This window comes from Taeniopygia guttata, chromosome 11 (genome assembly GCF_048771995.1).
Source record: "Taeniopygia guttata chromosome 11, bTaeGut7.mat, whole genome shotgun sequence".
In the NCBI taxonomy this organism is placed as follows: domain Eukaryota; kingdom Metazoa; phylum Chordata; class Aves; order Passeriformes; family Estrildidae; genus Taeniopygia; species Taeniopygia guttata.
Genome location: NC_133036.1, coordinates 11,552,799 through 11,573,127, shown reverse-complemented (window position 1 = coordinate 11,573,127; position 20,329 = coordinate 11,552,799). Strand labels below are relative to the sequence as shown.

Genomic DNA, 20,329 nt, shown 5'->3' with positions numbered 1-20,329 from the left:
TGCTGTGCTGGGAGCTGGGTGCGAGGTAACGCTGGGATCGGGCTCCAAGCTCCAGGAGCTGGGCAAGGGGATCCCTGCAGCAGGAGCAGCCCGCGTGGGACGTGGCCAGGACTCCCAGCCCCGCAGGGAAGTGGGGGGCCGGACACCCCACATTTGGCAGGACACAGGGCAGCTGGGGGGCCCAAGCTGGGTCCCTGAGGACTCTGCTCCCCCCACGCTGTGGGTGTGCAGCAGCTCCCAGTGCAGGAACGGGGCCCATGGTGCTGCAGCACTCACGGTGACTGCCCTGCCCGCAGGGAGGAGGTGACTGATGTTGGGGTATCCCTGAGCACACAGTGGTAGTGCCAGCCAGGTACCGTGCAGGGTCTCTTAGCCCCTCCTCACCATGGAGGGGCTCTTGGTGCCACGGCAGAGGGGCCCCTCCTCAGATCCTGTGGTGAGGGAGCCCCTGGACTCCTCAGCATTGTTGTGGTGCGAGTACAGTGCCAAGGAGGGGCCACAAATTCCACTCTGGGGGTGCAGACAGGAGCCCCCCTCCCTCCTGACTCCCCTTGCAGACAGCCACACATTTGGTGCTGCCCAGCCAAAGGGAGCCTGAAGCACTGGCCCTGCCAGCTGCTTGCCCAGCTCAGGGCTCACCCTGGGGGTGATGCCACCCTTCCACAGGACACAGGGGCTGGGACAGGACCGTGGTGGTACCCACGAGCTTTGTGTGGCCCCACAGACAGCACAGACACAGGGCTGAGCACGGCTCTGTTTAATGCCACACCTCGTCCCCGCGAGGTTCCCCTCCCACCCCCAGGTCATTCCCAGGGCTCAGCCCCGCTATGGCAGCACCACGATCTTCTTCTGCAGCGTCTGCGGGGGGAACAGGACCCTCCTCATGGCCGTGTCCAGCTCCTCCAGCGCCAGCTGTGCGTGCAGCACGGTGGCGGCGTCGGGCTCGGCCGCGGCCACGCGCTTCAGCAGGCGGTACAGGTCCCGCAGCACGTCCCGCAGCACCTGGCACGGCAGGAGGGCACAGCTGGCATCAGCACCGCTCCTTCCCCGGCACCAGCACCGCCACCGCAGCCTCGGCCTCCGTGACTCAGTTTCCCCACATGCCAGCAGCACCTTGTGGTGATCCTTCATCCCAGGGCCAGCGGGGCATGCCGGGATCCCGGCTGTGGGGATTCCCGTGGGGAACTGGCTGTTTCCCCCGTGGGAGCTGAGTCCCAACACGCTTGTTAATGGGAACTGCGGAGGGAGGCCACAGTGGTGGGAAAACCGGGCATTTCCAAGTCAAATCAGCAATGAACAACTCCCTCAGCTCCCAAGAGCTGGCGCTGCCCCCAGCACGGCATGGCACTGTCCATGGCACAGCCCAGCAGCTCAGAGGGACACCCCCACAGAGCCCCCCTTCCCCAGGATTTGTTGAGGGAACCCTTTAGTGGGGGATGCCCACAATGGGCACCCCAGTCCCTGGGGACTTTCCCTGGAAGCCGCTTGGGAATGAGCCCTGCAGCCCCTACAAAGCACAGGCCCTCCCCGAGGTAAGGCCAGGAGCCCCTTGGGGACTGTCCCTGCCCCGGGACAAGCAGGGGCTGACCCACCTCAGTGACCTTCTCACTCAGCCCCCGCAGCAGCAGCACCACCACGTGCACAGCGGCTCTCCGCACTTCAGCCTCGGGGTCTGTCTGGGCTATGGCCGTCACACAGCAGGTGACCTGTGGGGACAGGGCAGGGGGCATCACCAGGGACCGAGAGATGCAGGGGGTCCCATCAGAGCAGCCACGGATGCGCTGGCAGTGTCCCACAACGAGGACAGGACCCTCATGCCCTGCTGGGTGCGGGCTCTGAGCAGCTCCCACCAGGGCCAGGCGGCACATGGAAGCCTCAGGAAGCTGTGTAAGAGTCTGTATGAAAATCAGGCAGAGCCAAAGGAATCCAATTAAATCCCGGCAGTGACAGCCGGGAGAATTAGCAGAGCTCACACCTTCCCGAAATAGCAGCGTGTGGCTCCCTGGCACCACATCAACTGCCGGGATCCACCGGTGCCAGCGGGAACTGAGGGGAGCAGCCCGGGAGTGTGGGGGTGTGAAGCTCTGCCTCCCTCGGGGCTCAGACCCATCGCCTCCAGGGCTGCTGGGCCCCTGGGAGTCGGGCTCGCCCCAACTGGGATCTCCCGGCAGCTCCTGAAGCTGCATCTCATCCCCAGCCTGCAGCTGGCAGGTGAGGGCCAGCTCCGTGATACTGATGATACCGATAATGGTAATTAAGATAACGGGAGAGTAACAAGCTGTCATTAAGCGGGAGGTGTCTCTGGCAGGCACCACTTGTGCCCCCAGGTCTCCTCTGTCAATGGCTGCCATGGGTGGAGCGGGTACCTAAAAATCAGGGCTAGAACCTCCCTCGTGTTTGCTTCAGGCCTCATGACTTTCATACTCCACAATATCAGCAATTATCACTCGTGTCCTTTATGGAAATGTCCCGTTTCCATATGGAAATGCCCCATTTCCATGTGCTAACAAATGCGCTCGTTAAGGAGAGGCCCTGCGCTCCCCAGGCAGGGTCAGGGGAGGATGGAACCGGTACCTCCTGGATGATGGAGCCCAGCTGGAAGCCGAGGTGCTGGCAGAGCTCGCCCAGGTTGGAGAGGCTGCTGGCCCTCAGGGCACCGTCGGGATCCCGGGCACCCCGCAGGAAGGCCCGGATCAGCTGCTCCCGGTGCTGGAACACCATGTCCCCTGCAAGGGGGAGCAGAGCTGTGTGTCACCTGGGAAAGGCCCACCCTTCCTGCCAAAGCCCTGGCTCCTCTGGGAACAGATGGGCTGGGATCTGCCTTGCAGCACCACCCAACAGCTGGATGCAACACCTGGAGCGTGGCTTGTGCCCCTCAGCACACACCCCATGGCACAGAACCTGGGGCTCTCTGCATCTTCCAGTCCTCCCATGGGGTTACTCACAGTCCTGCACACACACCAAGTGTGAATCTCAAATTCCAACACCATCCAGACCCAATCCCTGCCCCAATTAGCACGCAGAGGTGCTGTGGATGTGTGAGCTGCTAATGAGAGCTCACACCCGTGCTCAGCATCCACAACCATCCCGGGACCGTGGCCATCCCACAGGAGCTGAGCAGCTGCGTGCCCCACGGGGTGGACACACCTCCTACAGGCAGGGCTTGAGGGCTGGAAAGAACGCTCCAGAAGGCAGCTGGCCTGTGACTTCTATGTTTTTCCAGCTCTCTCAGGCTCTAGAAACTCCTTGGATAATGGTGTCCGGCAGCAGATGGAGGCAGTGGGGTGGATGCCTTGGGATGCCCCAGGGTGTGGAGACAGGAATGATCCTTGGGGGCAGTGGAAGCCCCCCACCACCCTGCACGTGGGGGCTCAGGGCTGGGGTCTGGCACAGGGTGGGGGAGCACAGGGCAGTGCTGGGATGCCAAGGACTTGCTGGGAATGTATCATGCTCTGTGCCTGCATCCCAGGACTTGGAATCACAGCAGTATGAGCAGCGCAGGGTGATCCGAGTGGGATCCCCTCCAAAGCCAGCAGTGCACCAGCCTCTGTGCCAGATGGCTACAGAAGGGGCATGCAACACTTCCTTTCCCCTCCTGGATAGGGAAAGCCACTCCAGTGGGACGGGAAACAGGGATGGGCACAGAGCAGGAGGGAGGCACGATAGTCTCTTGGCAGAGCAGGAGAGCTCAGAGCCAGAGAGGGCTGTGGAGCGGTCCTGGAAGTGCTGGATAAATCCTTGCTCTCAGATGCTGAAGCTTTGCAACAGAAACAACTTGGTGCAATTTGTTCTATAAATACGCCGGCGAGCCGGGACGTGCCGGAGCTGCTGCCCATGGCAGCGGCACCACGGCGAGCGGGGAGAGCGCGGTGCAGGATGTGCCACCGTCCCCAGGGCAGTGCCAAGGGCACCCTGCGCCAGGCCAGACACACGGACACCGCCCGGGGAGGTCTGGGACTGAGGGGCTCTGAGCTGATCACTGGAGCCCCACAGGACACCGTGGGATGCCCTGCACCCACCCCAGCAGCGAGGACGGATGGTGGCACAGCCAGGCACTGATGCCACAGCTGGCAGAGCCCAGGGATGCCACTGGTGCCAGGGAATGTGGCACAGGTGACAGGAGAATCACAGTCCCGAGGTTCAGCGGGTCCTGGCTCTTCAGGGCCATCCCCAACCGAGGCACACAGTGCCCACCCGGTGACCAGGGAGCTCTGCCTGGCTGCCCCAGCACTGCTGCCACCTCCCTGGCCATGTACAGCTCCAGCTGTGTGCTCCTGCTGGCCAGGCCTCCTCCACAGAGTCAGGCAGGGCATTTTAGGACGTGTCCCAACAGCAGATGCCAGAAAGGCATCACCCAGCTCCTACCTCTGAGCCCGGCATGTCCGGGCGCTTCCCGGCATCTCCAAGCCCGGTGCTGCTGACCGAGGGGACGGGGGCTGCTGGCAGGACCCATCATCCTACTCCTGCTGCTGGCAAACCCCAGCCAGCTTCTCTTTGGCTTTCAGACCCTTCTCACCTTCTGACAACAAAGCCCCTATGGGCTTTCCCCCTGGCAACGATGAGGCCAATGGTGCTGTGGCTGCTGGCAGTGGGCAGTGCCATGCCCATGCCCACAGACTCACCCAGCGCTCGGGTGACACGCATCAGCACCTCGCCCAGCTTCATCCTGGTGGCAGCAGCCATGGTGTCCTCCGTGCCCTGTGCTGGGCGCTCGTACTGGGCCAGCAGGACGGGCAGAATCCGCTCTGGATACTCACTGGAGAGCAGGGCAACGCCTGGAGGGAAGAAAAACTGGAAAATCAGTAATTTAGCAGTTGGCAGCAGGCATCCACACACTGCTGCTGGGTGATGATGCCCTGTGACCCACTGAGGACTTGCTGCACTGGGGGCAGCTGGGGACTGCAGCCAATGCTTGGGCACAGGGTCTGGTCACTGCTCCCAGCTCTTAGCCAGCAGCACATGGTGCCAGTCTCTGTCCCTGCTGGATTTACCTGGCCCAGACTGGGAGCAGGAGCCAGTGCGTGCTGCATGCCCACTGCATCTGATCTCAAATGTAGAGAGATCAGATCCCTCATCAGACCCTTCCCCAGCTCCAATGCCCTCCCCTGAACACACTCCAGCCCCTCAATGACTGTCTGGTCACGAGGGGCCCAAAACTGAGCCCAGATTCCAGGTGTGCTGGCCAGCACATCATGAATACACCACTGGAGCCCAGCTCCATGAAACCCAGCGGTGCCACAAGCGCTGGCTCAGCCCCAGCCCCGCTGCTGTGACAGGGAGCGAGCGGGATATGGGCACCATACCAAGTCTGGCTTGGCACGGCACGGCTCGGCATGGCACAGGTGCCGCTCCATGGCGGGCTGAGTCAGTGCTGCAGGAACCGCAGCAGGGTTAATCACCAAACGCAGGGCAGCTGCACCGGCATTAATCACCGGGACGTTACAGCCTCTGTGCCCCAGCCCTGGGCAAGGACAGACCCATCCCTCTCAAGACTGTACAGGCAGCGGGAAGCACAGCATAAACTCCTTTCCCAGCTGCTGCCAAAGGTTACCAACCCAACGGCAGCAGTGCCAGCATCGCTGTGGGCCCAGGGAATGGCACATCCCCTCCACGGCACGCAGGGGACCGTGGCCATCCATTGTCACACAGCACACACGCGTCACCGGTGTGGCAGCACCTGCCTGCAGATCCCACGGGCAGCCCGGTGCTGTGGGGCTGTGCTGAGCGTGCTGGGGCAAGCACTGACCTGAGGGTTTCCTGGGAAAGGGTGTGAGTACTCAGGAACTGCCACCTTGGCAGAGCCCTGAGGGAGCACCAGTGGGTCCCCCATGTCCTGCTCCTCTGCCAGCCTCAGCTGAGCAGACCCCTCCGTGTGGCTGTGCCCATGCTGTACTGGAACTGCAGCCCCAGCCTGTGGCACAGACCTGGCACAGGGACGGTGACCAGCTCCAGGGAGTAAGAGATGAAGTCTCCAGCTTCAGGAACTCGGCACAGAGCCCACATGTGGCCCCAGGCTTGATGGAACAGCACAAAGCCACAGTCTGGGAGTGAGCCCTCAGCCTGGCCATGGCTCTCCTGCTCTTCCCTCCCAGGGTGCAGAGCCTCCACAGCACAAAACCTTCCCTGACAAAGGGCTGGCACTCACCTTGGATGGCTGAGAGGTAGACAAAGGCATCCTCGTGCTGCACATTCTCCAGGAACACCTGGAAGGAAGGAAAGTGCCATCGGCAGTGACCCAGCAAGGCCAGAGGACTCCAATAACCGCGACCATCCCCAGGCTGATGGCCTGTTCTGCTGGTCGGGTACACAGCAGGGGACAGGGACCACAGCAGGGGCCTGGTACCTGCAGCAGCTTCTCCTGAAGCCGAATTGCCTCTGGATCCCGCTGTGTGACCAGGCTGGCGAGGCGGCGCAGGGCAGCTGCCCGGCTGGGGGGCTGGGGGTCGTAGGCTGCCACCAGCAGCTCCTGGAGCCCGGCTGGGGCTGGAGAGGCGCCGGGCTCATGGCACTGCTCCTTGCTGCTCTCCCTGTGAGCCGAGGGGCTGCTGTGTGTGTGCTGTGGTGCCGGGGCAGGGCTCCGTGCCGCCGTGCCGCGTTTCCTGCCCAGCACGCCGTCGGCAGCGGCGCCCACCGAGCCGGGGGCACAGGCGCCGTGGGTGCAGATGGCGATGCGCAGGTCCCTGGCCAGCTCCTGGGTCAGGGGCTCGGGGTAGGTGCGGGACAGCTCCTCCAGCAGCGGCACCAGCCGCTTCAGCACCGCAAAATCGCTGGACTTGAGCTGTGCGGGGAGAGGAGCAGCGCTGGCACCGCTGTAACGAGGGTTCGCTCCCTGGGATGCTCCCAGAGCCCATCCCCAGCTCGGGAGCTGCACTCCAGGCACCTCGAGCTCCTCTCGGCCCAGCGCCAGTCCCAGCCCTGGCAGCAGCCACGGGAGAAGGTGGGAAGCGCACGAACCTGAAGAGCAGCAGTGTCTGGGTATGGGGACCAAGCCAGGGACATCCCTCCCACCAGCACTGTGCCACATTTGCCTTCAGTTCTGCCTGGAAGGATGCTCCCAGCACAGCAGCCATGACCTGTCCTGAGCTGGAGAAGATCTTGCCCTAATCTGGATTTAACTGCTAAAATCTGGGATGTGAGGCCTGAAAATGGGTGCTTTAGCAGAGATTTTGGATGATTGCATAAAACCCCTCGCCTGCTGAAACCCAAAGAGCTCTGCAGCTGCTTCCAAAACCTTTCACATTCTATTTTCCAAATTATATCACTCCCATTAATGCAAAAGTGGGAACTGGAACTCGCCTGGGAGGGGCCCACTGCAGCCACAAGACTCTGGTTTTAACTTCTCTTCAACTACAACTCTTTTCCCAGTATTAGAAATTTAGCAACAAGAGACAATAAATGATCTTTTTCTGTTAACAGCTGGATCTTCCTTAGGGCAAATCCATGGATGAAACAACCCCAGCAGCTCTGTGATGGCAGCAGGTTAATGGATGTGCCATTGCTCCCCATGGCAGCTCCACTGAGTGACACAGAGCTCATATATATAGATACAAATATATATGCATTACAAGGTAACCGAGAGATATAAATAACAATATAAATATGTATAAAATGTAAATATAAATGTATAAGGGGATTTTCAAGGGTACAGCCCACATGGGAAGTTCACAATGCTCTGCAGCCAGAGTCTGTGACCATGTGGGGAAGCAGAGGGTGCAGTGCTGGTATTTAAAGATGCTGTATGTGACTGCACTGTGTCATTGCCTTTTTCAGAGAGATTATAAATTAGTTAATTGGGCTCTTGGGGGTGCCCTGCTCCGATTGAATCCTTGGGCAACACCCTGGCACTGCCCCAAACTAAAAAATTATATATCTATGTCTTTATATCTATTTACAGGCTGGACTGAGCAGGGACCCCGAGCCAGGGCACCCTCAGCTGGCACCCCACACCCACCCAGCCTCGCCCCTCACCTGGACGGCCCCACCGAGCACAGCAGCCACGAGCCCCATGGCCATGGCGAGGGTCTGCACCTCGGCCGCCGCGCCGGGGCCCCGCGCAGGGTGGGCACAGGCCCGCTGCAGCACGGCTGCCAGGAACTGCTGCACCTGCCGAGGGAACAGCCGTCAGCAGCAGGGACAGCCCAGCCAGCTCCCTGCAGCTCCCGCTGCCTCTGTGCCCAGCCGAGCCTCCCCATGCCATGCAGCTCCCCAGCACAGTTCCACCCAAACCAGCCTCCCCATCCCACTCACCACCCCAGCACAATCCCACCCAAACCAGCCTCCCCATCCCACTCAGCACCCCAGCATAGTTCCACCAAAACCAACTTCCCCATCCCTCACAGCTCTCCAGCACAATCCCACCCAAACCAGCCTCCCCATCCCACACAGCTCCACAGCAGAGTTCCACCCAAACCAGCCTCCCCATCCCACACAGCTCCCCAGCACAGTTCCACCCAAACCAGCCTCCCCATCCCACTCAGGTCTCCAGCACAATCCCACCCAAACCAGCCTCCCCATCCCACTCAGCTCCCCAGCACAATTCCATAGCATTCCCACACAGCTCTCAGGGAGGCACAGGGTTGGATTGCTGGGGTGTCTGTGCAGGGCCAGCAGTTGGACTCAATGATCCCTGTGGGTCCCTTCTAATCCAGAACATTCTGTGATTCTATGAAACCCTTCCCATTTTCCTGCTGTTGCCGCTACCCCAGTCCCAGTGTGGGCACAGCCAAGTCACGTCCACAACTGGGACAAGGTGATGGTCAAACTGGTGGGGTCTCTCAGCAGCACAAGCCCCCCTGGTGCTGGAGGAACAGAGGGATCCCAGCTCCATCTCTGCCTCCTGCCTGGCTCCACCATGGGATGGAAGCTGGGAAGGCAACTGGGATAGTCCCAAAATGAAGCTCAAGGTGGGTCTGTATGGAATTGCTCTAGGTAAAGGCTTGGAAATCCCAGAGCCAAAGAGCTCCAGCCCCTGTCCACAATTCTCCATACCAGCCTCCCCCTTATCCTGCACAGCTGACACTCAGCTGACACACTTCCTGTGTTCTCACTTACTTTGGGATTTTTTCCCACAATATTTTTATTCCACATGTAACGATCCTTCCTGGTTGGCATTGGCCTTCTCCACACTTGGCACCAACACCTTTGATCCCACAGGCTTCCTGCCTTCCTAACAGATCCTGAAATTAGGGAGTTGATGTTCCCCGTGCTTTATCTCCTCCCAGACAAGCCTGGGAAGGGTTTGGATCAGGGTCACTCCTACCTAAGAGGTGTGTTGCAACAAAGGAGGAACTATTGTGTTCCGATTTCAGACAACAAAGTATGAGGGCAACAAGGTCCTCTTGCACCGAAATCCAAACTTCCACCCCCAGGGCACTGGGTGCAGGCAGCATTTCCTCCTCAGCTGCCAGATTCCTTAAGCACATCCCTTAAGAAAGGAGGGAGGCTGTGGAAAAAGGCTTTGGAAAACACTGCATAAAAGGCTGAGGTACCTGCTGGGATAATTATTCCAGAGAAGAAATTTCATCAAACAGCAAGTAAGTAAAAAAAAAATTGGAATATTTGCTCTCACAACACAGTGACACACAAGCTGGAGGGGTTGAAGTTATATTTAATATTTAAAAAAAGGAAAATTGTGAATAAATAACAGTAGATTGCAACTGATAAAAATGAAAACTTAAAAAAATAATCTAAAAAATAAACATTTTAAAGTGGGAGGGAAAGAAAATGAAAAATAAAACACTGGGGCACAGTTGTGTCTCAGGCAGGAGGAGAGAATCCTTGGTGCAGTGAGGAAATCAAGTTGACCTTGGTTATGGAGAATACGTAAATAAAATAAATGTGCAGTTGCGGGGGGTCACAGCAGCTGCTGCTCCTGGGCTCCAGCTTTGGAAGGATGGATCCCACTTGCTCCCACCCCAGTAGGGCCCCCCAAAGGCCCAGGGAACCCCACACTGCAGAACCTGCTCAAAGCCTGTCCCTGTCCCAGCCCGGGGCCTCGCTGAAACACAACCCCGGGCAGGAGGATAATGGATTTTTTGTCTGGATTTCTTTGGTGGTGGGTTTTTATCCCAGACTCCCGGCTGGACCCTGAAACCTGGCAAAACCCTTCCCCATTTCCCACCACTGCGCCTCTCGCCCGGCGGGTGGGTGTGATGGGAGGCAGGTGGGGACAAAGCCCCGCTGGCTGTGTCCCCTCTGCTGCTGAGAGCACAAAGGCTCCTTTGTCCCGATGGAAACGTGAGGAAACCTGCCTGAGCTGTGACCGCCCTGCCCACGGCAGCACGGGGAGCTGGCACGGCGGGGGCACCGGGAAAGGGGGGCACCGGGAAACACGGCAATAAAACACGGGATGAGGAAGTAAAAGGCACCGGATCTGCAGGGGGAGATCCAGAAGGGAATGCCACGCTGCTGTCCAGCTGCCTTCCCGACTGACCCCATCCAGGGCAGGCTCAGGGGGAAAGATTTTAAAAATCCTTCTTGGGACCAGGGTTAAGGGGCACCAGTGGCCTTTGGAATTACAGTATTTAATAAATTTGGCACTGCCCATTCACAAATGTAGCAGCAGAGTTATGTCAACCAGGTTGCTCCCATCCAACCTGGCCTTGGGTACTTCCAGAGATGGCACAGCTACAGCTTCTCTGGGCAACCTGTGCCAGGGCCTCACCACCCTCACAGGGAGGAATTTCTTCACTGCACCCCTTCTAACCCTGCCCTCTGTCAGGAGGAAGCCATTCCCCTTTGTCCTGTCACTCCAGGCCCTTGTACAAAGTCCCTCTCCAGCTCTCTTGGAGCTCCTTTAAGGACTGGAAGTTTCTCTACAGGTCACTCTGGACCCTTCTCTTCCCCAGGCTGAGCCATCCCAGCTCCTTCAGCCTTTGCTGTGGCAGTGTTCAGCCGATCCCCCTGGGCTTTGCCACGACCAACCTGCTCGATGTCGGTGAACACGGTGTCGGAGACGCCCTCGCACAGCGCGGCCACCAGCTGCAGCACCAGCAGCTTCCTGCCCTGCCCGGCCTGGTACTGCTCCAGCTCCAGCAAACTCCCTCCGGGCTCCCCAGCTGGGTTTGGAGCTGCCTCGTCCTCCGCAGCCACCCGAGTCAGCTCCTGCGGGAAGGGAGCGCAGGCACGGCGAGGCAGCGTTAAACAGCGGGCCAGGAGCGCCAGGTGACTCCTCACAGCACCACCACCTCCCAGCTGGTAGATGAAGGTTTTGAGAGCTGCCCACAGCTCCTGGTGTCCCATCCCCATCCCCTCCTGTGACTACGGGCTGGGACACAGAATCCCAGTTCAACCCAGGCCTGGAGGGAACCATGGGGGGCTCCAAGTGAGATCAAAGGGAGCAGGTATGGGGCCCCTCTTCTAGAGCCAAGGAAGCAACAGGGATTATTCCCAGCCTCCAACACACTTCTGACATGCTCCTGTAGTTAAACAGCCCAGGGGGAGGATGAGGTTTAACCCCTTCAGGGACAGGGCTGCTCCCACTCCTTGGCTTCCCACCCAGCACATGCCATACCCCAGGACACACAGGGGGATGATCCCTCTTTTGCCTTCTGCTTGTCCAGGGAATCCCTTCCTGCAGGTATGGCCCAACCAGGGGCTGGCTGCCCTCACCTTCAGGCAGTAAATGAAGAAGTCTCCAGCCAGACCACCCTTCTGGCAGTGGGACAGGAGCTCCACCAGGCTCTCCACATGGCACTGCTCCAAGGAGATCTTCTGGTACAGGGCCTCATCTTCATCGCTGGAACAGGTCACTGTGTCACCAACACAAACACACCCAGAACCCCCTGACGCCCGGACCCCAGGGCACGGTGAAATCCCAGACTGCATTTCCCTGGAAGCCTTCCTTCCCAGCACTTCCCAGCAGAGCCTGGAGGCAGCTGAGCCAAGCGTTGCCCAGGTCATTTGGGCTCTGCTTATTAACTAACCTGCACTCATTAACAGAAACCATGAGCCCATAAGTAACACAATTAGGGCTGGGTAAGTTAGGCAGTGGTCAGAGCTGGGGCACCAGGAGCATGGGCAGAGCCAGAGCCAGTATGGAACAAGTTTAAAGTAGTCCCAGTTTAATCAAAGCAGAGTTGCTTCTAATGCTGGTCCTTCAGTACCTAAAGAGAGTTTATAAAAAGGCTGGAGAGGGACTTTGAGCAAGGGCGCGGAGTGACAGGACAAGGGGGAATGGCTTCCCACTGACCAGTAGTGGGTTAGATGGGATAATGGGAAAGAATCCTTCACTGTGAGGGTGGGGATGCCCTGGCACATGGTGCCCAGAGAAGCTGTGGCTGCCCCATCCTTGGAAGTGACCCAGGCCAGTTTGGACTGGACTTGGAGCAACCTGAGATATTGGAAGGTGTCCCCAACCATAGCATGGGGCTGAACAAAATGAGCTTCAAGGTCTTTTCCAACCCAAACCAGCCCGTAATTCTAACTTGGGTCAGGAAAAGCTTGAAAAGAAGCCAAACCAAATGTATCTGTGGGGATTTTGCTGCAGGTGCTCCCAGCACAGCCCTGGGCACAGCTGTGCCTCTGCCTGCCCTGTAGTGCTGCCCTGGCCCTCCTGCAGCTCACAGCCCCTCTCTTTAAACCTTTAAACCCTTAAACTCAGCCTCCTGCTGCAGGACATCCCAGCCGGCGTGGCTGGAGACTAAAGGCTGCAGTTAATTCCCAGCATGGCCAGCTCTGCCTCCACTTAGGTGCCATCTGCCCGCGCCAGAGGAGCTCCGTGGCTGCTCCGCGACGCTGGCACTGCCACAGTCTGTGCTGTGACTGTGCCACCTGTGCCCGAGGGACTCTGCTCACTGTGTCACCAGACAGGCTCGGGCTGGAGGCTGAATTTGGGGGGTGTTGAGATTGGAAACGTGCATCCACTTCCCAGACACCGCGCAGGCAGGCAGAGTGCACACCAATGCTCAGGGGGAGCGTGATGCCTTTGGGGGCTGGAAGTCAGAGCTCTGCATCCTGCCCAGGGAACCTGGGGGCTGTGTTGGCTCTGTGGGCTGTGTGGAAGTGTCACCTGCCCGAGCTCGAAGGGATGAGACCCTGTGGGATGGCTCTAGCAGCCCCCTGCTTTGCCCAGGCTCTCTGCCAGGCTTCCTGGAAAGGTCTGGGTGCTGAATGACCCAGGGACTGTCCCCAGCACTCACCTGATGGCTTCCTCCAGGACGATGGCAGCACCACCCTCGCTGCCCACACGGAGCTGGCACTGTGGGTGCAGGGTGGGCACGTGGCTGCTCAGCCCTGCCAGGCCTTCCAGCACAGCCAGGGACTGCTCCCGCTCCGCCTTCTCCAGGAACCACAGCAGGATGTCCTGGCACGGGGAGCTGTCAAGGAGAAAGGAGCCGGTGGTGATGCTGCTCTGCCCACTGCACCTTCCCTGCATGTTTTGGGATGAGGACACGACAGGAGCGCTCCCGAGCAGCCACAGGCTGTCCTTGGGATGCTCCAGCTCCTGGCCCTGGCAGTGAAAGCATTTGTGCCTGTTTCTAAGGGAATCAGCAGCACATCCTGCCCTTCTGGCGCTCCCAGATGGAAGGATTTGGGTTCCTCCACACTTCAGGCTGGCAAGGAAGCACTGTGAACACCCTTGGCACGCCCTGCCTGTGCCTCACGCCGAGGTGACAAGGGCTGGGTGGCAGTGCCAAGGGAGAGGAGGAAGGAGATGGGAGCACTGAGGTGGCACGGGGAGCCCTGCCAAGGAAAGAATCAGGTTAATGAGGTGAAGCAGCCACACTGGGCCGTGCCAGGGGTCTGGAAACCTGAACACTTCCAGGCAGCTGTGGGCTCAGTCATCCCTGCCAAATTCCTTAGCAAAGGAAGCAGCGACTGCTGGCCCAGCAGCAGCGTGAACTTGGCGCGTTCCACCAACTTGTCACGGCACTCACGGCTCTTTGAAGTGATTAACGAGGCCTTAATATTAAACAGCAGAGACCGTGTCTACACACACCTTTTAGGGAAAGCCTCCACATGCCAGGATCACCAGAGCACTGTGCAAACCCCACCAGGAATGTTTTTCCAGGATGGCCCTACCTCCAGGGAAAGCCTGGGGGGACCAAGGAGAGAGGACAGCCAGCACCTGGTCACGCCTGTCCCTGCCACCACTGTACACCAGTCATGGTTTGGGGGATCAGCTGCCAGGAGGCAGGTCCTGATTGTACCAGAGGAGAGTGATCCCAGACTGGGGAATGACCCTGTACTTCCAACAGGCACTGCCTAAACCGTCTTTCCAGTTTTTATGCTATTTGTAGGTCCCTCCATCCAGTTTCCAGCATCACTACCTCCATCCATGGAGAACCACGGTCCCTGCTCCTGCAGAGCCACCCTGTGCTCCCGAGGGCACGCTCACCTCTACACAGAACATCCTGGCTTCAGGGAAGACAAAAACTAACAAGAGAACGGCGTCCTGGGGCACGGGCTGCCAGCGAGATCGTGTGCCCTGCCTGTGGTTACTGCCTGCTTGGAAGGAGAGTGCTTTGGGATGAGAAGGTGGATCTCTGCTCCTGCCTGTGCCCTGAGCGTGGCTGCTGGAGGTGGGCAGAGCCCAGCAGATGAAACCCCAGCAGAAGCAGAGCACAAACCCTCCCTTACCGTAAGTATGACACATTCTGCTTGGCAAAGGAATAGAGGGAAAACACCACTCCCAGGACTGACTGTAAGGATCCCAGCAGCAGGCTCGAGCTGTCATTCCCAACCACATACACCTACGGAGAGAGGGGCACAGGGAGGGGAGTCAGACACCTGCACGGGGCAGAGGGGAGCTCAGGAACACGTCTGTGCACAGGGCAGCTGTCAGGGAGGATGGTGGAGGGCTCTCAGCCTCTTCCTTCAGTCTGGAGGCTGACTTCCCTGATTATGCCACATTCCCTATTAAAACCCGCCTTCAGCACCCTCTTTCTCCAAGAATTTGCTTAACCACAGCAGGGCTCCAAGCTACAGGAAGGTTGCAGGCAGCTTCCTACGAAGTCTGCTGCTTTGGAGTAAGGTCCTGCCTTACCCAGGGATGCAACAGGGCCCCTGGAATGAGCAAATCTTCACTGAATTACTGTGAATCTCAAACACAGAGATCAGTCACTAGCAGGGCAGCTGGGCTAGTGGGTGCTCAGGCTCGGGAGGGGGACTGCAGAGGCTCTGGGAATGTTGTTGGTGCTCAGGGGGGTATTACAGGGAGTCTGGGAATGCTGTAGAGGCTCGAGGGGGGGGGGTTGGAGAGGCTTGAGGGGGGCTATAGGGGCTCAGGGGTGATTGCAGAACCCTGCTCCTCCCCTCCATCTCATCCAGCACCCTCCCAAGAGGCTGAGAAATGGTCCCCACAGGGCCCTGCCCTGCCCCACTGATGCACACAGACCTGTTTTCATGTGCTAATCCCCATGGAGCCATTCCTCCTCCCCAGACCCTTGTGTACACAAAGCCTCCCGATGAAGCCCCAAGGATGGTTTCTCACTAAGCATCAAATGACACTTGTTAGGCAAGAAACCCTCCCCAGACCTGGGGTCCCCTCACTAATCTGGGTGCTGTCGGGCCCCTAGTGCTCTGCCATTAAGGAAGGACCCACCCCAACCCCCCCAGCACTGCTCTGGGAGGGAGCAGTCCTCCAGACTGGTCTCTGCCTGCCAGCCAGTTACAACAGATCATTACTGGGAAAATAGACAACAATCCCAGCATTTAAGAGCTTAGCTTGCCTCGGGGCATGCCAGGAAGCAAGTCACCAGCTTCTGAAATTTCAATTCCTGGACTGGAGATGTCCTTGGGGTTGGAACATGCAGCAGGAAGCTGCTGGAGCCTGCAGTGTGGCACTGGGGCTACTGGTGGGAATGGCAGGAAATGGAGTTATGAGGGAGGTGTCACAGGAGAGACCTCCACAAAAAACCCTCATCCTTCACAGGAAGCACAGGATGGACCTCACCAATCCCTCAAAGGCTAGAACCAAGATGTGTGCTCCAAGGAAAGCTTAGAGCTCCTTACAGTGCCTAAGGGGTCTCCAAGAGGGCTGGAGAGGGTTTTGGACAAGGGCCTGGAGTGACAGGACAAGAATCAGTAACTTCCAACTGCAAGAGGGTGGGTTGAACGGGATACTGGGAAGGAATCCTTCCCTGTGAGGGTGGTGAGGCCCTGGCACAGCCCATGTGGAAGCTGGGGTACTCCTGCAGATGAAACCAGACAGCTGAGCGTGACTGCAGGAGACACTGGTTTGTGTGGCCCAACACACACTGAACTTCTCACCAGGCCTCAAACCAGCCCTTTTTCCCACCCAAAGCAGACGCAGTACCTTGAGCACATCTTCCACACAGCTGCCCAGCTCTGCCTCTGGCACCAGCACGGCCCCTGCTGTCAAATCCTCCAGTGCCAGCTCTGAAAGAAAAGGGCAGAGACATGAGCCCCCAAAACATCCCAGAGCCCCCAGCAGCAGAACTGCCCCACCATTCCCTGCACCCAAAAGCACTTCCACAGCTCCCTTCCCTCCCCACGGGAACAGACCAGCCCTCATTAGCTACACTAATTGTGCTGTAGTGTTGTAAACCCCCAAGGAGACATGGAAATCAACACAGACCACAAGTCCATGATGGACGATTCCCCAGAGAGCTGCTGGTCAGTTTGGGGAACCAACAGCTTCTGTCTGGAAGCCCAAAACAAGGATGTCAGTCTGGGAGAGGTTCCCAAGGAGCACGGGGCAGAGCCAAACTGGACTCAAGTAGGGGTAAATACAGCGTACCCAGACAAACTGACAGGGTCAGCACAGAGAGCTGGGCTGCCACACTCCCCTCCTGGCTGCTGGCCTGAGAAAACTCAGATGGAGTGACAAAAACCAGTGAAGAGCAAAACCAGACCCCTCCCCAGCCCACCTGCAGCCTCGCAGCAGCGGCGGAGCGGTGCCAGCAGGGGCTGGAGCAGGTGCCTCTCTGCCAGCTGTGGCTGCTCCCTGGCCATGGTGAGCAGCGTGGTGGTGGCCACACGCTGGAACTGCCGCGCTGCCACTTTGTCCTGGATGTGCAGCAAGTCCAGGATCTGCAAGGAAAAAGAAACAAGCATCAGCAACCCCTCCGAGAGGGCAGCCTGGCGCCTCGCAGCAACCAAGGAGCCACCCATGTGCTGCTTTGCTGGGCAGCTGGAACGACATTCCATGTGTGGAAGAGCCAGTGTCCTTCCCACACACGCAGGATACCTCAGGGCTCAAACCAGGAGCCTGCCCTACTCCCAGAGCCAAAGGCTAGAAGAGCTACACATGGAGCTCTGTGCAGCACAGCGCCAAGTACCTCGTGTGAGCAGACATCATCACCCAGCATTTCAATAAAACATGGAAAATTCAAGAGTGGAAATGTCCTACTGCCAGAAAAACATCTCTCAGCTTGAGCCAGGCCACACCCAAGCAAAAGGAAGAGCCCCAGCACTCTCCCAGCTGAGAGCTGGCTCTGCACTCCCAGGCAGAGGGGACGAGGCACTTACCTGGGGGCACACCTGCCTGTAGTAGTCCTCGAGGGACAGGCACTGCTGTGGGCAGGCAGCCAGGATCTTCCCAACTGCATCGCATTTCCTCCAGTCCAGAGCTGCTGCTTCAGCACCAGCACCACCTACAACAGCAGCAGAAATCCCAGGTCAGCTCTGACCCACGGACAGCTCTGGCTGAAGCCAGGTGTTCCCAGCCAAAAATTGGATTTTGAGCTTTTATTGCTCTTTCAGGAGACACCTGAACTTAAGGATAGAAAGGAGAAAATTGCTGTGCAAGAGCTCTGATAATGGAAGACAACTCCTACAGCCAGGTGGGTGAGCCAAAAGGTGGGGAGAGGTTGTGCTTGGACGGTTGGAGTTGGCCAGACGAGATTTTGGCACTAAGAACTGTAGGATTCAGCTCGTGGAGAGCAACAGCTTCCTTCCCTGGCAGGACACGGAGCACAGGGGACAGGATGGGTCTCACTGTCCCTACAGCTCTCACAGCCCAGTGCCCAGCACAGCTCCCAGCACACTGGCACTGGGACAGGGCACTCCCCAGGACTGATCCCCCTCTGGATACACAGAATGTGTGACCCCATCGAGGCACAGACAGGCTTGGAGCCTTTCAGTGTGGCCCTCTAACATATGTGTATCCCAAATTAGAGCAGTCTGGGAGCTCAGCACAGTCACAGGCAAAGCCTGTGTGTCACCATGTCACCTCAGCCTGCCACAAGCCAGCTCCTACATCCAGCTCTTGTGGCTCTGCTTTTCTGGGCTTCTCATGGGATGAACTGCCTCAAGGCATATCTGAATCTGTGATGCTGGGACCCAGAGCCCCCACTCACCGTCTGTGCCCTCCAAGACACCCCGAACCACGGCCTGCACCCCGCCAGGCCTCAGCAGCCTCTCGGAGAGCAGGTGCCCGCAGAGCCGCCGCAGCCAGGCCGGAGCTGCCCCGGCGCCTGGACACCTCTGCAAGGGAGCAAAGAGCAGGTGAGGAGCGTGTTTGCACACACCTGTGCCAAGCTCACCTCTGGGCAAACAGCCCATGCTCTGACAGAGAGCACAGGATACAGCCTTTGAATTGCTGCTTCATCCAGCGGCATAAAGCAAACCAGGAATTAATGAGAGAGGTCAGCCCTCAGGTGTTTAGCATGCTATTCCCTCTCTGGAAGTGTCCAAAGCCAGGTTGGACAGGGCTTGGAGCAACCTGGGATAGTGGAAAGTGTCCCTGCCCATGATAGGGTGTGGAATGAGATGAACTTTGAGTTCCCTTCCAGGCCAAGCCATTCTGGGATTCTATGATTCTTTTAAGGGCATTATCCCATGGGGACTTTACTAAAACAACACTTAAGAGATTCCCCATCTCCTACTGCCCAGGATGCTTTGGAACAGCCCCAAAGAGCAGCAGGTGCCCTGTGTCATCCCTGGAATGGGAAAAGTGAGGTTGGAGGAGCTGTGCTTGGCCAAACACCGAAGATGTGGATGCTAAGCCAAGATGGCACGCGCGGCGATGACAGCCCCTGGCACACCCACACTCCGCTCCTGCACAGCAGGGCTGTAACGACACACACCCAGCGCTCGGGGACTGGTTTTTTAGGTGTAAGAACATTTCCAGAGGAGCAGCATCCTCGGCGTGTGGGAGCCACGGGGGTACAGACCCTGACAGCCGCGTGCCGGGGATGGCTCCGGGTACCTGCTTGGGCTGTCCCTGCAGGATGAGCAGCTCCTGCACTGCCAGCGGCTGGTAAACACGGTCCAGGATGTCCCTCAGGGCTTCCCGGCACTGCGCTCGCTCCGCTTCCGAAACACCCTGCAACAAAGCACAGCAGGGCTGTCGAGAACAGCTTGGCTGGGCATTGAAGCCGGTGAGCCGGTGCCCTGCAGCCCCTCGGCGGGCTCCGTGCCCCGCTATTTCTCCTACACGGGGCACGGCGGGCAGGGACCGCCTGCGGAGCGGGCTGGGGCACAGCACAGCACCGCCGGGGAGCGGGGACACGGCTGCGAGCGTGGCACGGACCTGGCAGAGGGCGGCGGGGCCGTGCCCCAGCCCGCAGAGCCCGCAGAGCAGCAGCCGGAGGTGCCGGGCGAGCAGCGGGGCGCCCAGCGCCGGCAGCCGGGCCAGCTCGGCCAGCGCGGCCACGGCGGCGAACAGCCGGGGCCCGCGGGTGCCGGGCGGCGGCCCCAGCCCCGGCCCGAGCCCCGGCGGCAGGTGCGGCAGCAGCCCCAGCCCCACGGCGGCCCGCAGCGCCCGCCGCACCGCCCGCTCCTGCCGCACGCTCAGCGTGTCGGCGCCGGGCGGCGGCGGCTCCCCGGGGGCGGCGGGGCCGGCGGGGGCGGCGGCCAGCGCGGCCAGGCGCTCCTTGAGGCACAGCAGCAGCGCCAGCAGCCCGCAGGCCGCCGCCCAGCCCGGCTCCGCGCCCGCCGCCCCGGCCGCCAGCGCGGGCGCCCGGGCCAGCACGGCCGCCCGGAGCTGGCGCAGCGCGGCCCAGCCCGCTGCCCCGGCCAGCCGCTCCTCCAGCGCCGCCGCGTTGCTGCGCAGCGTCTCCGGGCACAGGGCGCGCTCCGGGCCGGGCTCGGCAGCGCTGTCGCCGTCACTGGGCGGCCCCAGCAGCAGCTCCAGCGCCTCCACCACACGGCCCGGCTCCGCTCCGCCCGCCATGCCCGGACCGTGCCCGGGGAGCGCCGCCATGCTGAGGCGGGCACGGGAAGGGGCGGGGAGCGCGCTGAGGGGAGGGCCCGCCGCCATCTTGGGGAGGTGGGAACGGGAGGAGAGAGCGGCCGGGGAGCGGGACCGGGCGGAGGGACCGGGCAGGACGGGGCAGGACGGGGATGGAATCCTTCTCACTTGACAGCAACGAGGGCCTGGCAGGTGCCCAGAGCACCCCCGGACCCCTGGCAGTGCCCAAGG

The 20,329-nt window shown here is 59.7% G+C and overlaps 1 protein-coding gene across 1 annotated transcript; it reads right to left on the bottom strand.

Annotated features, from left to right (window-relative positions):
• Positions 1-742: 742 nt before the first annotated feature.
• On the bottom strand, positions 743-20,123 carry TANGO6 (transport and golgi organization 6 homolog). The gene is made up of 17 exons (XM_030282547.4): positions 19,439-20,123; positions 19,115-19,231; positions 18,264-18,390; positions 17,434-17,558; positions 16,833-16,995; positions 16,259-16,341; positions 14,581-14,693; positions 13,140-13,316; positions 11,611-11,737; positions 10,924-11,103; positions 7,969-8,103; positions 6,344-6,778; positions 6,146-6,203; positions 4,623-4,775; positions 2,575-2,726; positions 1,593-1,706; positions 743-1,002 (listed from the first exon to the last, which is right to left on the bottom strand). The coding sequence occupies exons 1-17, from the start codon at positions 20,108-20,110 to the stop codon at positions 826-828; spliced, it is 3,108 nt and encodes a 1,035-aa protein (XP_030138407.4). The 5' UTR covers positions 20,111-20,123; the 3' UTR covers positions 743-825.
• Positions 20,124-20,329: the final 206 nt, after the last annotated feature.